Source organism: Manacus vitellinus, unplaced genomic scaffold (assembly GCF_001715985.3).
Source record: "Manacus vitellinus isolate BGI_N305 unplaced genomic scaffold, ASM171598v3 scaffold_46_pilon, whole genome shotgun sequence".
Lineage (NCBI taxonomy): Eukaryota > Metazoa > Chordata > Aves > Passeriformes > Pipridae > Manacus > Manacus vitellinus.
In genome coordinates this window covers 1,405,920-1,423,272 of record NW_021940578.1, presented here as the reverse complement: position 1 = coordinate 1,423,272, position 17,353 = coordinate 1,405,920, and the positions used below count along the sequence as shown (strand labels likewise).

The window sequence follows — 17,353 nt, the reverse complement described above, 5'->3', positions numbered from 1 at the left end:
TTCAGTTCTTGTAGCTTTTATTTACTTTTCTGTGTGCAAGTACAAAAGGGCTGAAGCACCAGTTGGAGAGCAGAGCTGATGGCACTGGCTGTTTGGGTTTTCCTTGTGAATGGCTTGCTGGAGTGTCTGGTACGAAGTGGAGGTCAGGACTGAGTAGTGCAGGAAGATGACAAATGTGTTCTGGTAAAAAAAATGCATCAAATCAGGTTGCAGAAGTTTAATTCTCCTGTGCCTGTCAGAAAATCAGCCATTCAGTTTGGAGGGAGCAGTGGGGTATCAGTGCCATTCCCACAGGGATTTATCTCCCCTGTGGGTGTCACTGGTGGTGCTGTCACAGCAATGCCCAGGCAGCAGTAACCCTTCTCCTCTCCATGCTGTGAGAGCTGAGTTTGCAGCTGGGGTGGCTCTGTCTGTGCCAGGTACCCTGTTATCCTGTCCATTGAGAACCACTGCAGCATCCTGCAGCAGAAGAAGATGGCTCAGTACCTTGTGGAAATCCTGGGAGACAAACTGGACCTGTCCTCTGTGCACAGCGACGACTCCACAAAGCTCCCTTCGCCAGCAAGTCTTAAAGGAAAGATCCTGGTCAAGGTGAGCACCTGCTGCACTTGTGCTGCCCCTCCTTCTGTTTGTGGGGATGGGGATTCCTGCCTGGCTGTCCCTTACACCCCAACTGCAACCCTGTCACAAAAAGCAGTCCTTGAGAACTGGTACTTAAGGTTCTGAACAAATGTCTTCTCCATCAGTAAGAGCCTGGTTGCGTGCTTTGAATAATTTCTATTAATTTTTTTGAAAGGTGTGATAGCAAGAACTGCATGAAAACCTGCTTGTGTGTGATGGTTTTACTTTGCAGGGCAAGAAACTTCCAGCCAACATCAGTGATGATGCAGAGGAAGGAGAAGTTTCTGATGAGGACAGTGCTGATGAGATTGATGATGACTGTAAACTAATGAATGGAGATGTAAGTTAAGCTGAATGTAAATGGGCATCAAGGTTTCCCATCCCAGTGAGAAGAAACCTTGCCTGAGTTCTCTGGAATGTGGATGTGGTCTAATCTTTGGGGTTCATCACAAGTGTTTTGGGTTCTAAACCTTCATGGGGGGACAGATTGGACAAAAGCAGCAGTACATGTGGTTATGTTCCAGGTTTGGAATTTTAAATAGTCATATCTCATGATTCTTCATTGCATCATGGTGTTCTATCCCTCAAATGCAAAAAAGAAACAAAGATATTCTGCTTACAACTGTGGTCATTGTTACAGAGCATCCCTTTGCTTAATGCTGGGCTTAGCTGATTTTTACTGTAAAGAGGTGTTAAGAAGGGAGAATACTTTAATCTCTGCTTGCTTCAATCTGAAAATCCCTTGTTTCTTCATCCTTTTCAAAAGAGTTTTTTTGTTTGTTTGTTTTCTCCCTTTAATCTTCTGGCAAGTGCCATTGCACTTCACAGAAACAACATAAATACACAGCAAAACCATTTAATAGCATAAACCAGATTGCCTTGGAGAGAGATTGCATTCTCAGTCCTCTCTCCCTCAGGCTGTTTCCTCATTTTGTATTATGGATTTGATCCTTTTCATCTAAAACTAAAAGAGAAACTTCTTCTTCACAACTTCTTTGGGAAGAAGACTGCCAAAGGAGAGAAATAATGGCTTTGTTTTTTTCAAGTTATTACATTTTGGCATATCACTTTTCAGTAATTCACAGCACTGTCTCTGTTGCTGCAAGGTTTACTGATGCTTCAAATCTGAGATTTGCTACACCTGGTTTGCTTTCCAAACCAGATTTTGAAGAGCTCAGGAAATCAGAGCTTGTTTCATGGCAAATGTAACTGGGAATTCTTAAGGCCCACTGAGAAAACACAATCAGTTACCCCTCAAAAGCACTGGGATTGGGAGCGGAAAAGAAAACTCTGGATTTCTAGTTTTGTTTCCCCCACTTCCTCACATGGGCCATGATGTAACTACGAATTTTCCATGAAAAAAGGGCTGATGGAACAGAGCAGAGATTTGACTCAATAGGTGCTGCCCTGTGTCAGTCCAGTGCAGTCTGGGGATCACCTCAGTAATAACTATTTCTGGGTTAGCACATGCCTGGCTTGGAACAGACATTACATCTGAATAGCTCTGCTGAGGGTCAGTCTTGCTTTAATTAGAACTGGTTTAATTACTTTTTTTAAATGATTTTTTCATCACTACCTGGTTTAATGATTCTGTCCTGTCTGTAGGCATCTGCTAATAGGAAGAGAGTGGAGAACATAGCAAAGAAAAAGCTTGACTCACTAATAAAAGAATCCAAAATCCGTGACTGTGAAGATCCAAACAATTTTACGGTTTCCACTCTGCCATCATCAGGAAAGGCTGGGCTGAAATCTGATAGTAAGAAGGTGAGCATGTTTTATTGTACTTGTGTTTATTAGTTTACTGAATCCATATATTATTGACTTCAGCTTCGTAGCTGAATTCCTGCAGTTGATAATGATGCCAGGTGAACATCACTGTCAGATACACAAACTTTTTTTTCTTGCTCACACAGCAACTGGAGCATGAAATGTACACGTGAAAGGACTTCTCAGCAGAAGCACTTTGATTTTCCATTATAAAAACCGCATATGAAAGTTGAGCTTTATTTTTTCCCTTGGCTGTCTATGTTCCCTGCATTTACATTTGTATTTTAATTTTATATTAATGCTAATTTGTAAAAATGCACTCAGCCCACAGACTACACTTCATGAATTTGAGGCATTTTCATTTTAGGCTTTATAATAAGCCACAAAAAGCTTAAGAAGATTGTTCCATGCAAATGAAAAGCAGTGGAGATCTGCCAGCAATAAGCAGGTGTAATAACCAGGGATTAAAACTAAAATAAGGATGAGAACTAAAAATCAGCTTGCCCAAACATTCTATGGCTCGAGTTTTGTATGTAGTTTAAACATAATGATTTACAGGGTGTCTCAGACAGTTATTTTTGTAAGAGCCACTGCAGGGCCAGGACCTGGAGAGTCCTTTAGCCCAGCGCTGTGTGTTAACAGCCCATCACCTCTCTGCTGGTGTTCAGCTGCTCTGCCTGCAGCACTCCCTCTGATCTGCTGTGTTCTTCTGCCTTTGCTGCTGCAGAGCAAACTGGAGGATGATGTGGAGCCTGGGGAGGATTTCAGCACCCACAAGAGGCACAGCCGCTCCCTGATGGGCAGCTTTTCCAAGCGCAAGGTGAGCCCTGCCCCAAAGCCTGAGCTCTGCAGGGTGAGCCCTGCCCCAAAGCCTGAGCTCTGCAGGGTGAGCCCTGCCCCAAACCCTGATTTCTCTGAGGGTTTTTTTCTTTGCACACAATGGAGAGGAATGTCACTGCTGCACTGCCTGCAGCACCTGGCTCTCAGGCTGCTCTCTGAGCACACAGGCTGGGGAACTGCTTAGCATGGTGCATAACACACAGTTCCAATTTCCATGAGGGTCTGAAAGCATCCAACTGAAAAAAACCCAGAAAAATTCATTTGCATCTTTTATCTGAGGATTTGTGCTTTCTTCATAACAAATCTCAGACCCTGGGCTGAGTTGTCCCCATGTGCTGCAGTACCGAGTGTTACAAAAGCTGTCATTTCTCATTTTCTGTAAGTAACACACTCATTGGCATAACAAAGCAGAAATGTATCCAGCTGCTCAAACCTTGATCACACAGTTATGATATTACAGTTTTATTTCCCTCTGGCACAGAAAAAAGGAAGCAAATTGAAAAAAGCATCAAGTCTGGAAGAGGGTGAAGACGATTCGGATTCTCAAGGGAATTTAGCCAGGAGCTCTGTACATTACAGCAGGTTTGTTAACAAGTGATTGGACAGTTTTGTTTCTAAAAAAGATAACTTACATAATTGCACCACTAAATAGGTTTGCTTCAGGTCAAGGTGCCAATTTGTTGGAGGCTGCAGGCATCTGGTGTATGGGTAGAGAAGAATCTGGTGTATGGGTAGACACAACATCATCAGAAGGATCTCTTGGTGCAGTTCAGACTAATTAGCAAAGCACAGTGGGCCTTTTATGCATTTTGAGCTCTTAGTAGCTCATATATTTCTTTGCCCTGATTTATTTTAAAAATACAGAAGATGACATTTATCCCTTAATTAGTGGGAAATTAATTAGTCTTATCTTCCTAGGATAAACCGACAGAAGAAAACAATGAAGCTGTCCAGGGCCCTGTCTGACCTGGTGAAGTACACAAAGTCTGTTGGCATCCATGATGTTGAAAGTGAAAGTAGGTTGAACTAAAAGTCTACTGAAAATAATTGCTACACAAAGAAATTGAAATGTTTTTACACATCTGCTTATTAAAAGAAGACTCCTTAATGAAGAGTCAGGTCATTCAGCTTCATTTTCCCAACCATAACTGCTCCAATAAGCACAGCATTTTGCTGTGATACCAGGAAATACAGTTCCCTCTGAGTGACATGTACTCAAACGATGCCTGATGGTTAAAAGGAACAAGAGCCGTGTAGTTTTGCAAGCTTTATCTGGATGATAAATAAATAAACAAGGAGATTAGCTCTAATCCCTTCCTCTCTCCCCTGCAGTCTCTTCCAGCTGGCAGGTCTCATCTTTCAGTGAGACCAAGGCCCACCAGATCCTGCAGCAGAAGCCAGCACAGTACCTGCGCTTCAACCAGCACCAGCTGTCCCGCATCTACCCGTCCTCGTACCGCGTGGACTCCAGCAACTACAACCCCCAGCCCTTCTGGAACGCGGGCTGCCAGCTGGGTGAGCAGGGCACAGCTAGGGTGGTCTGCCAGCTGGGTGAGCAGGGTACAGCTAGGGGGGTCTGCCAGCTGGGTGAGCAGGGCAAGCCTGGGGGGTTCTGCTTGGGGGGTGTTCCAACAGGAGCTCCAGAGCCACCTCTCAGAACACTCAGAGTGCTCTGCTCGCCCCGCTTCGCTGGCCGCTGGGTCCGCCCTGGTGCTGTCTCTGTTGTCCCCTGGATTCCCTCAAACATGTCCTACATCCAACTAGTTGTGTGATAAATGGAAACAAGTGAACTTCTCAAGTGCAGGAGGACTCAGAGCTGAGCTTTTTTGGAGAGCTCCTCCCCCTGAAGATGTGCTATACGTCACAGAAGAGAATTGTTTTTCCGTAAGACACTTGAGTTTTTGCATCTGAGAAGTCAAATCTAAATCTGAATTTATTTTTTTTTAACAGTTGCACTGAACTACCAGTCAGAGGGGAGAATGCTGCAACTGAACCGGGCCAAATTTAGTGCCAATGGGAACTGTGGCTACGTCCTCAAACCAAACTGCATGTGTCAAGGTAAGGCAAACGAGCCAAAGCAGTGGCTCACTCACTGCAGGAGAAGATTGGGTGTGGGCCCTTGTTAGAATTTGTTTATAAATGCCTTTCTGATGCTAGAAGCAAACGAGCCAGAAGGTATCTGTAACAGAAGTCATGTTGCACTTCTTTCTCTTTATGTGACTTCCCATTCTTACAGGTGTCTTTAATCCAAATTCTGAAGACCCACTGCCTGGTCAGTTGAAGAAACAGTTGGTTCTAAGAATTATCAGTGGTCAACAACTCCCCAAACCACGTGATTCCATGCTGGGAGACAGAGGAGAGGTACTGGACAGTCAGTTCTTGTGTTGCATAAGGTTTATTTCCATATTGCCTGGGCTAAGGGTGAGGATTTCACCTTCTGCACTTATCTGTCAGGAGTCACAGAACATGGGTAAATTGGGTCACTGCCATCCTTAGAAGTGAAGTTTTCTTCACTTCTAAGCACCACAGCAGTGGTTTGATGTTTTTCCTACAATTGTCAACACAGTGTGTCCAGGAGAAACAAAAACCAGAGAGAATCTTATCAACATAATAAACAATTAGAGCTGGATCAGGACCAGTAATTACTGAGACATTAAAGTACAGTGCCCACACTGTAAAAGCCATGTGTTTGAGTTTCATCTTTGTCACTCATTTTTTTCAATATTTGTTACATTTTGCTTTTCAGATCATAGATCCATTTGTTGAAGTAGAAGTTATAGGCTTGCCTGTGGATTGTTTCAAAGAACAAACCAGAGTAGTTGATGACAATGGTAAGATTATCTGGGGTTTCATTTTTTTAATGGCTGAAACATCCTCTTTCAGGCAAGTTTTGTCCATAAGGATTGTAGTAGATGGGATTTGGTGCCTATTTCAACAAAGCACTGACAATTTGATTTAAGTATTTTTTATGTTGATTAGACTTGGATCTTGAATTGTTTGACTAAGTTGGTAAAATGTGCTGAAGGTCTTGGTGTAAACCAAGTCATTTGTCTTCTCACTGGGTATGAAAGAAGGGGGTTTTGAGCTTGCTGTGCTCAAAAGTAAGTCAGGTTTTCCAAAGCCCTGCTGAAAGCAGGGCCAAATTTCAATAAGATCCAACTCTGTTCCTTGCAAATTCTCGTGCTGTTGTTGTGTCTCCTGCTGGGTCCAGGGGCAGTGCTGGGTTCTGCCAGAACAAGATCAATCTTTTGGGAGAACTAGAATGGCACTGCCCTTTGGGCATTCCTTAGGTAGGCAGCCTTCTTTCTTGCTCTTGTGACTGAAATCCCTGAAAGCTGACCCTTCACTCCAAGGTTTTAACCCCATGTGGGAGGAGACACTGGTGTTCACAGTGCACATGCCAGAGATCGCCCTGATCCGGTTCCTGGTGTGGGACCACGACCCCATCGGGCGGGATTTCATCGGGCAGAGGACAATAGCATTCAGCAGTATGATGCCAGGTAAGAGAGGGGGGCAAATCCCAAATTAAAGGGCTGGGACTTCTGTCCTGGGGTAACTGAAGGTGCAAATGCTGGTGCAAATTGTGTGTGTCTGCTGCAGAAGTTTCTAGTTAGAGCAAGAGAGTGGAGTTTGGACCCTGAGTTCTCTGCCTCGGTCCACCACTGACTTACATGGGGATGAAGACTGAATCAATTAACTCCAGACTTTTGGGACTAGATTTTCAGAAATTTTCTTAAGCAGGGTGGCTAAACACTGTGGGCTCAGCAGGCTACCATAGAGCATCTTTATTGCAGTTACCTAATACTGCTTTTTCCTCCATTTCTTTACAGCAGTTTTTGAAAACCACCAGAGTTTTCATTGCTCTTATGACTATTAGTAGCAATTTAATACAGAACATATAGTTACCCATTCTAATGATGGGATCCAGGTTATTAAATGCCATTTTCTAACAGTTTCCCATTTCTGTTTTCAGTTCAGTCTTCGTTCATGTTAAAGCTTCTGTGTCTATTTTTCTTTCCTTTCAAAGTAAAGAAAAAAGTTTAAGATTTAAAGCAAACATCCAGTCTCAATAAACTGACCTTGGAAAAAATGTTTGCACTCTTAAAAGTGGACTGTAAGTCCCCAGGAGAGAATGTGGTGAAGTTTAAATCATGGGTTGACAGCAGCAATAACAGAGCCTGGATAAAAGAGGACATGGGGTTTTTTTTATAAAGTCAAAGGGGCAAGAAGAAACAACAGTGAAGTTTGTCAGTGGTGTGACTCAGGTACCTGAGCGTGGCAAGGGGATGCACAGCCTGGATGCTTCTTGTGAGGAGGGGCTGGAAAAAACCTGCTTACCTTCTCTTGCTGTTTGCAAAAGGAGAGTCTCCAGGTGCTCCTCCTGCCCCCTGTTCCCCCTCAGCTCTGCCCACTCTGTTCCAGGTTACAGACACGTGTACCTGGAAGGCATAGAAGAGGCTTCCATCTTTGTCCATGTGGCCATCAATGACATCTGTGGTAAGGTGAGTGCCTCTGGGGGTGTGGCACAGCTTGGGCACGGGAGGGAGCTCACAGGGAAGCCCAGGGGGTGAAGGTCCAAGCCAACAGATTTGTTCACTCAGAGTAAACTTCATCTCCGTGCTTGTCACGGTGAGACCCTTCTGAACACCCACGGAGATGAAGAAAAATCATGGGGAAAGTTCCACCAGAGATTCCTGCAGTGCCTTTCTGGGGAGGCCACGGAGGAAGGTTATTTCCTTGCAGCACACACATTTATCTAAACCAGTCTGGTTGTGTCCAGCCCTGGAGGTGCACCTTGCTGAGCCAAAGCTGCACACCTGAACCCTCAGTGCTTGGTGCCTGCAAAGCTTGTGCTAAAAAGGCTCTGCCTGATGCTTTCGCATTTTAAATCTAATTAAATTCTTCAGGGTTGTTTGCTTGCGGTTTTTTCCATAACAACACTTAAAATGCAGAGGAAAAGTGATCCTTGTAATAGTTGTTGGGCATATTTACACTCTTTGTCTGTTATTAAGAGCGTGTTTGCTTCACATGCAGGAAAAATACAACTCAGGGTTCCATATCTAAATTCCCATGAAAGTAAAGCTCTGACTTCAGATTTTTCCTAGGCCAGCTGAAAACGAGAGAGCTTCTGTGCTCGCAGAGCACTGCATTTAGTGCCTTCTGCGGTATCAAAGTCAATGAAATTCAGGCAGCAAAGCATCTTGCAGAGCCTCGAGCAGCCCAAACCGAGCTCCCCGCGGTACCGAGGTGCAATTCCGGCACCACGACTGCAGGAGGAGGCATCCAACAGGCTGGGAATTCCCAGCTCCTCCTCGGGAGGGGCGTTAGAGCGGTCCTTAAAAAGGAGAACAGCTTTCTGAGCTGCCAAATTTCAGTCCCCGGTTAGTTAACTGCTCCTGACAGCAGCGTTGGATGGAAGGGGCAGTGCTCGTAGTCTTTGTGAATGTTTGAAGTGTTTTCAAGTCAAATCTTCTTTGGCAATATTGCAAGGCATTCTCTCTCCTTTTATCCTGACTTTGCTGAGCCTTTCATAATTATTTGCTCTTAGTGGCTTCTTCGTGAGCCACTGGCTGATGATAACGTTTGCAGTGGGGTGACCTGCCCATTTAAACTTAAGCTATTTTGAGGACATAAGATTTTCTTGGTAGTGTTTAAACAACCAAAAGGCCCTTGTGTGTCACTGTCTCCTCCCTGTCCTTACCCATTACCCTCCAAACTACTGCACTGATCTGTTTTTCCAATTGCTTTACTCCCCTTTCATGTTCTGTTAGACATCCCTTATTGCTTCTCATTATCACTGCAGTCTCTTTGGGTTGGCTGGTGTTAAGAACCTGGTGCTGTGCACTGACATAATTAAAATATAGGGGTTTGGAAGGAAAGCTGGTATATGGTTGTTTTTTTTTAATTTATAATTTTTAATAAAAACTACTGAAAACGGGACAAATATTATACAGCCCTTTCTGCTTTGGTCTCTCTCAATGACTTTCTACTTTGATTTTTGGTTAACAGAGTTCTGTCAAAACTAGAATTATTTCTCTGTTTCCCCTATCTTAATTATGGGCCAGTTAAAAATCAGCCCAGTTATCAGCCTGGTTTTACCCCTCCTTTATTAATCCAGAGACTCTAATGCAAACAGTAACCTTCAGGGGCGTTTTTATAAATGGAGATATCCCACCAGCTCAGAAGCTTGTTATTACTAAAGCAGAGTCTTCAATTTTTTTTCACCTTCACTTGTGTGTAACTGAAATCCAGATTGCTTTGTTTCCTGCAGAGGCTTTTCTCTGTTTCTGTCTCTTCTGTGGTCTGTTCATGTATTGCAGAATTTTGGTGGGTTTCTAGGTGTGCCTATCTCTGAGATCCTCCCTCACCGTTATTTTGCCTTTGCTCTGTCTGTTTGTGATTTCAGTGGGCTTCTCTATGTCAAAAAAGTCTCCTTTTAGAAGCAGAGCGTTTTTAGACGCCTCGAAGGTACCCCCTCCTGTCCGGGGAGGTGCAGTGACACCACCACACACCTGCATGCCTTAATTGGTAGCTTCATTAGCATCCATGTTCCTTATTAGCATTTTCAAGCTCTCCAACCCGCGGAACATGAGTTGTGACATTTGACTTGGTCAGTTCTGTTGGGTCATCGGCAGCCAGAGAGCCCTCCCTGTGTGAGGCAGATCCAGGATAAAAGTCCCTCCATCCCTCTCTCATTTGTCTGAGTGTCTCCCTCTCCTGCCTTTTCTCTCGAGTGCAATAACTCAACCCATGGAAAAGAACATTAACACTGAACACTTGCTAAACTGTGGAAAAGCCTCTTGTGCTGGTTTTCAAGTCTCCTGTGGAGAATGACACAGCCCTGCAGCAGCTGGGCTGGAAGCTGCAAGCACAGTGTCCTGGATCTCCCTCACAGCTGCTCTCTTTTTGGTTTTTTCCTTACTTTAAAACTTTTTTTTCCCTAAGTTAACCGAATTTGCCTTTGGATTCTTGAATCACTCCACTGATTCAAGCAATAGTGTCCAGCTTAACAAAGCTGCACCAAACAAGCCAGAATGAACCTGGGGCCCTGCACTGCGTGTCACCCATTCCATCAGTGCTTTCCTTTTCTTTTTGGTGGATATTATTTGTGTGTGTGTTTGTGTGACAATTTTTTCTGGGTTTTGCAAATATTGTCTCATTTTTATAGCAAAAATTCATGTACTTGCCAACTTGTCTCATAGTAAGCACAGTAATCGAAGCAGACTGTTCAATAACCTGGCTCTTACAGAAGGTTTCCCAATATTTAAATTACAATTTCTTTGCCTTGTATGGGAAAAATCAATCCCAACCTTCTTTATCTTATCCTGAGGGCCATTATAGGTCTCTTTTTAATCATGTGCTACTCACAGTGGAGATTGGCACGTGGTAACTAAACTTCAGTCAATTATAAAAGTAATATTGTGAATGCTCTCACTGGGCTGGGTGTCAGCAAATAAACCTCGATGCCACATGGCAGGTTGGGCAGGACATGGGGGGATAAAAGCAGCTTTTAGCCCGGGCTCTCTGCACAGGGCAGCCAGTGCCTGTCCATTAAGTCCTGCAGGGCAGAATTGGAAATGCAGGAACATGCACTCAAATATTTATTTGGGGGTGAGAGACCATTGTAATTTAAACGAGACATTTCTGTGCCATTGTTTGGCACCACAGAAATGTGACCTCACATGACATCCCAGGGCACACACTGAACTGACCTCCCATGGCATCCCAGAGCACACACTGAACTGACCTCCCATGGCATCCCTGGGCACACACTGAACTGACCTCCCATGGCATCCCAGGGCACACACTGAACTGACCTCCCATGGCATCCCCGGGCACACACTGAACTGACCTCCCATGGCATCCCAGGGCACACACTGAACTGGCAGCAGTGCCAGCGGGGCCGGGGTGCTGAGCAGGTCCTGCCACGGGGCTCTGGCAGTGCCTCTCAATCCCTGGCTGATGGACCCGGGGTTTATCCAGCTGCTAAAGAGAGTCTGATCTAACTGGGCAACAAAGAGAGCAGAGGAGGAGCAGGTTAGCAGGGAAATACCTTTGTCTGCTGTGAGGGATTGGTGTGTACGAGGCTGTACCTGCAGAGCTCCCAACACTGTGCTCCCAGCATTGGCCTCTCGCTGTAAAAGTTGGCAAGTGCACCTGGAATGCTCACAGGAATGCTGACACTGCTCCACTGACATGTCAATCACCTGTATGATGGTGGGAGATTCATGATGGTGAATTTGTATGTTTAGTGCTTTAATAAGTACTGAAGAATATGAAGAACTGTATTGTTACACTGACTAACTTCCCTTGTTTATGGTGTGTTTCCTCAGTGATGAAAACATACTCGAGTGTCTTTGGATAATGTTGTATGGTAGGAAATTACCATAGAAATTGAAATATTCGGTGATCATTTGCCTGCATATAGTTAAGTGCTATTCATGATAGTGCTCAATTCAATTGAAGGGTAAATCTCCTTTAGACTGAAAAAATATTCTATATTATGGCCAGTGTTTATTTCCCAGCAGTTCCTAGAGAATGCATTTCCAGCTTGTAATTTAAATGCATATGTTTTGGGTGAAACTGAGAAACTCTTCAGCTTTCAGAATGAGATCCTTGTAGACAGAAGTAATTCCTTTTTTATTACTTTGTCTTTTCAATATCTCTCATGTTTATGTAGATGTTGCAAGTAGCTACATGCTAGTAAGGGAATGATGGCAAATACAGAGATAAGTGTGGTTGGAAAATGTTATCTAAAAACATAACTGCCAAAAAAAAAAGAGATGTGATGTTTTGCAAAGCTGATGTTAGTGATTTTTTCCATTTTCAGTCCCTGTCCTATTTCTGGTTTAGTTCTCATGCTGATGGCAGGAATATGGCAGGAGACTCCCTGTGTGGATGATGGTTTGTTCATGAGCTCCAGCGCCCCAGGGCAGAGAGTTGTGTTTTGTGCAAAGGACTTTTTATATCAGTCCCTCTGTATTTGTCTTGCAGGCCAAACCGGCTCTAGGTCTAAAAGGGCTGTTTCTCAGAAGTCCAAAGCAGGCCTCTCTGGACAGTCATGCTGCTGGGCAGCTGCACCGCAGACCTTCCTTTAGCAGCCACCTGCTGCGGCGCACGGCCAGCGCCCCCACCAAGAGCCAGAAGAAGACCAAGAAGGGCTTCCCCGAGATCGCTTTTGACACCAAGGACACCGGCTGGGCCGGGGCCGGGGAGGACCGGGAAGGGGACGCCGCCTCCCAGCCCCGCTTTGTGCAAGAGCCAGAAAGTGCTTCTCCATCCCCAGCTCCCCGAGACGGCGCCGGCGGGGAGGCGCCCGGCCAGGGGGGGAAAGGTAAGGCCCAGGTCTGGCAAGGGCCAGAGCCAGAGCTTGTGCCCGGGCGGGGGCTGCCCTCAGCGAGCCCCTGCCCCGGGCGCGGCGGGTGCCGGCCGCAGGAAGCCCCCCGGGCGAGAAGCAGAGCGTGTTCGCCCGCTGCGCCATCAACAGCTCGGGCCGGATCGGCGTGGCCACCAACTGCATGAGGTGCATGATCGGCTCCAGGGACAGCCCCGACCTGGAGGGCCCCTGGGCAGAGCCCCCCGCCAGGCCCGCTGCCCACGGGCAGGGTGGCAGTGCCGCTGCAGAGGAGAGGGTCGAGCTCAGGACCTGGGTGGTGAGGGCCCAGCCCAGGCCCCAGGCAGACCTGCAGCCCCGCGGCAGCCCCGGCACTGCCGATGACCCCGGCAGCACCCAGCCTCTGGTGACCCCAGGGAAGAGGAGTGTTGACTCTAAATGTCACGGAATAAAGGCTCACTCCCGGCAGCGCTGGCAGGGCCAGTCAGGTGGCAAGTATGGAAGCACTGTCAACCTGGTTGCAGCCAGCAATGGCTCCATATCCTCCAACTCCAGCAGTCTAGAAAGCCTTGGAAGCCCAGAATTCCCCAGGCACTGGTCTGAACCTTCTCGAAGGCAAGTGGGCACCCTACAGAGGGAAATGAACGCCTTGTTCGTTCAAAAGTTGGAGGAAATTCGAAGTAAATCCCCTATATTCTTTACTGGTAAGACCAGATTTTCTTCACCCTTCCCCGCTGTAGATCACGTCGTCGTCTCAGCTTCTGCATTAGCATCTTTACTTAGAGGCTCCTCTATGTTGTTTGGCTGTCAAGAGCTCTTTTTTTTTTTTTTTTTAATTTTGGCAATGACAGAAAAAAAAAATCTGCATAAATATTTTTGTTTTATTTTTTGTAGACATGTCTGGTCTAGATCAGTCCTTTCCATGCCTAGTGAACCATCTGCAGTAGTAACACTGTCAGTAGTCTATGAGTGTTTGGGTTGTCTGTTCAGGGTTTTTTGTTTCCTTGCTTTTCTTAGTGAATGTGGTATGATGCTAAGTCAATTTTAAGATCCAAACCAGAGCATTGAGTGAGATTGAATATGGGAAACCCATATCAGCAAACAATATTTCCACTGTCAGTCTTTGTGTTTCACTGGGGTCTGACCACATCAGGAATGAGATCTAACGTGTTCCCTCCTCAAAGAACTTGCAGAAGTACTGCCATGAATTCAGGGATTCCTGGATGGAATTCCCTGCTCTGGGTTATTCAGGAGATCCCATTTTATAAGCACAGCTGCCCATTCTGATCCTAGATATGTAAATTCCCAGCATGCAAACATTTACGGATTCACTCAGTGCTCCATAGATGTGCCTGTGACCTGAGGGCACAGTTGCACAGCACAAAGCAGAGTGTGAGCTGATGTTCCCTGACATCAGCCAGCCTGGGCCACGCTTGGCATCTCCCATTGCAAAGCAAAATGTGTCCAGTTAGGGCAAAGCTGCTAAAACTGCCCCGTTTGAGAGTTGTTTCAAGGCAGAAATAGGTCTGTGGTCACTGGGACCGTGAACTGTGTGTTTGTAAAGATGGAAAATGGAACAGAGGCTATCAAAATATGAATTTTAATAAGGAAAATGGCTTTTTTTTCCCTCCTGATTTGGCAGGAAGGGGAATGAAGGGAAGAGATTTTGACAGGAGTTTTCTGTTTCATAGAATTGTAAAGAGGAAGTAAAGAAATAGAGTGTTTGGCTGTGACTCTAAGAGCTTCTCTTCAAATCCCTCCCCCTTGTCCTTAATTGTCCAAGGAATTTGAGCACTGATGGTTCCATTTTCAGGAACAGGGAAGTGACTTTGGTGCTTCTTAAGATGTAATTCTTCTCTTAGTAACAGATTCTGAGTGGGCTTCTTTGAAAGCCCCGTCCAGAAATTTGAGATATTTTATTTGTTTGATCAATTCAGTCTGGTTGGGTGTCCACAATTTTTCTTCTGTTTTTTTTTAATGCTTTTTTTTTTTTAGTGTATTTTTCCATTATCTGCTCTGAGCTTTTAGGAAAATACCAGGACAATGGGAGGGGAGATGTTTGCCGCTTCCCGTGACTTGCAGTTAATCCAAAGCAGCAGAGCTCTTTCTGTGCCTAAATTATTGGCATCAGGCTTTTCACAGGCTCTGAGTGGTGTGACATATGAAACCATTTCCCATTATCAGTGCCAGCTCCCCCGCCAGCCCCCCGAGCCACTAAACAAATATTGTGATATGCTTGAAATTTGATTAAATCCATCTGACTTCCCAAGCATGGAATCAGCAAACCCTCCAAATGGTGAAATGGTGCCTTGGCCTGGGTGCTGCTGGTGCAGTGACAACCCCTCTGTTCACACAAACAGCTCCCTTCCCATCCTGCAAGGCTGTGCCTTGGGCCAGGAAACCAAGGAAACAGCCCCTGGAGCGGGGCTGCACTTTGGAATCAACATTCTGCTGCTGGGAAGTGCCCCCAGGACAGGACAGGAAACTCGAGTCTCTCCTTCTCCCTCTATGGCACAGCATTCCATTTGCTGGGGTTTTGCCTTCCAAGTGTGCCTCAGTCTGTGCTGGATGGGGAAAAGGAGGCTCCTTAGTCTGATCAGCTCTGGGCTTTTCCTTACACTCCTCCAGACACTGGGAATCTGGGAGTGTTGGATTTTCCTTATGGGCACGTGTTCCTTCTTCCCTTCTGACACTCCCAAGTGATGCCATACAGGCCATCCAGGGGACAGTCTTTTCCTGTCACTGAGCTTCTGGTCGCTGTGCCGGGCTGGAAATCCTGGTGCTGAAGGAAAGGCAGGGATTTCCTGGGCATTTTTTGGTAGTGCAGGTGATTGTTTTTCCAAAGCAATAGGAGAGGGCTTTGTAGAAGGGGAGATCAGCTTCCTCTGAGCAACCTGCTCTAGTGGAAGGTGTCCTTGCCTGTGTCAGGGGTCTGAAACTAGATGGTTTCTGAGGTCCCTTCCAAGCCAAACCATTCTGTGATTCCACGACTCCATTCCCCAGTCCAGTGGAGTGCATTTCTTCAACACTAACAAAAATTGTTTGTCTTCTTCTAAGACAAAATAATGGACTTAATACTGTCCATTTGTGGATTCCATTGAGTGCTCTGGTTGGTCAGAAATTCTTAGGATCCTACAAACATGTGTGAATATTCCTGTGTGTCTCCTTTCCCTCCCTCAGCACTAATTTATCCTGTTATCTGCACCTGCCTTCCCTACATTAACTGGATTTTTCCTCTGTTCTGTCCTATTATTCGACATGCACACTCTCTCTCTCTAGTTAAGAACTGAAAGGACAAGCAAGTCAAAGGTAACTGTCTGCTGAGTGTCCCTGGTTCGAGCCCCTTGTTGCCTGTTTTCCTGGTTTGTGTTTGTTCCCTGCCCTGTAACTCCCTCCTCCTGTGTTCCTGAGGTGCTGTCTGTCTCCGTGGTGCTTTGTGAGCTCTGGAATGCATGGCTGCCCCGTGGTTTGGGGGTATGGGAAGTGGTGTGTTTGGCATGGTTGCTTTGGCCCTTAGGGTACAGCCCATAAATATTGCAGGGGGATGGAGCATTTCCTCCAGGGAATTGGTGGCTGCAGTGATTCCTCAGGGCTGTTCTGTCAGCCTGCTGTTCATGAACCCTCTGTCTGTAGAGCTTTTGAAAAAGGAGTTGCCAAGTTTTTTTATAGGAGAACAAAGTCTGTTTAAAGTTTTTGGTTTGTTTTTAAAAGTCCCATTGCCAACATTCCACTGTGTCATCTGGACCATTTGTAATCTGCTCCACGAGTCCTGTGCTGCTTCTCTCCCAAGTAATTGGTCATTGGGATCGTGTCTGGTGGTTGGGCACTGCTGTTCTGATTATTGTTCATGGGCTGGCTGGGATCTGATACACTGACCTCTGGGAGAGCTGGAAGGAAGGGAAAGAGCCATTGAAGTGATGCTGGATAATGGAGGAAAGAAACTTAGTTTACAAAAGGGGACACAAAGGACACAAATTGCTGGGTACTGTTGTTTGATAGAAAACCAGAACAGTCATATGGTGCTGCTGTGCATGGACTGAGATTCCTGAAACAACAGGGCTTTGGGCAGCTAAAACCGAATGATCAGAGATTTTTGCTGCCTTTAGCCTGGCGTTTGAATTCATAAGTTATTTTAAGAATCATGATTAATATACACAATTACTGCCTTGAAAACAAAATGATAACACAGAAAAAATAAACCTTAGCATGAACTGTGATTTGTGAGAGGTAATTAACCCTGTATCTCTGTTTCTTTCTTTTTCCTCTCTCTCCATGCCTCCCCAGCAGACGTCTGCCGTTTCTCCATGCAGAGGTCAGTCACTTCTTTGTGCAGCCTAGAAACGATCACAGAGGAGCCAGTTCTTGCCAATGAAACCCATCACTGCAGCCTTGTCTTCCCTCTGCCCGTTACTCCCTACAGTGACTCTGAAGAAGGGTCTGTGTCTGACCATTCCACCGAGGCTCAATCAGAAGGAAGCAGCACATCCAACCAGCCTCAGGAATCTCCACTCACTAGAGAACAAAGGACAAACCTGGCTGCAGAAGACCAAGTGCAGGTTGTCCCAAGAGCAGCTGACACAAGTTTAGTAGCCCAGGAGGATGAGAGGACTAATGTGGCAGGACGTGTCTCAGAAGAAGGTGGCTGGACACGGGTGTGCAGTAAAGCTGAGGGTCAGTGTGGGTTGGCAACACGTCCCCAGGAAGCCAGGCTGGCAGTGGCAGCAGATCACAGTGCTGGCCAACCTGCTGGAAACTGCCAGGAGCAAAACCACCAACCAGGGCAGGTATTAA

At 45.8% G+C, this 17,353-nt stretch overlaps 1 protein-coding gene across 1 annotated transcript in view; it reads left to right on the top strand.

Moving 5' to 3' along the window:
- The window catches only part of PLCH2 (phospholipase C eta 2), a 40,425-nt gene extending 24,565 nt beyond the window's left edge, over positions 1-15,860 (top strand). The window contains 15 exon segments of the mRNA XM_018079525.2: positions 420-591; positions 854-961; positions 2,227-2,385; positions 3,116-3,208; positions 3,710-3,810; positions 4,147-4,244; positions 4,561-4,743; positions 5,179-5,286; positions 5,465-5,589; positions 5,975-6,059; positions 6,582-6,728; positions 7,651-7,730; positions 12,223-12,568; positions 12,571-13,266; positions 15,842-15,860. Coding sequence (XP_017935014.2) covers positions 420-591; positions 854-961; positions 2,227-2,385; positions 3,116-3,208; positions 3,710-3,810; positions 4,147-4,244; positions 4,561-4,743; positions 5,179-5,286; positions 5,465-5,589; positions 5,975-6,059; positions 6,582-6,728; positions 7,651-7,730; positions 12,223-12,568; positions 12,571-13,266; positions 15,842-15,852 — 2,512 coding nt within the window. The 3' untranslated portion in view covers positions 15,853-15,860.
- Positions 15,861-17,353: the final 1,493 nt, after the last annotated feature.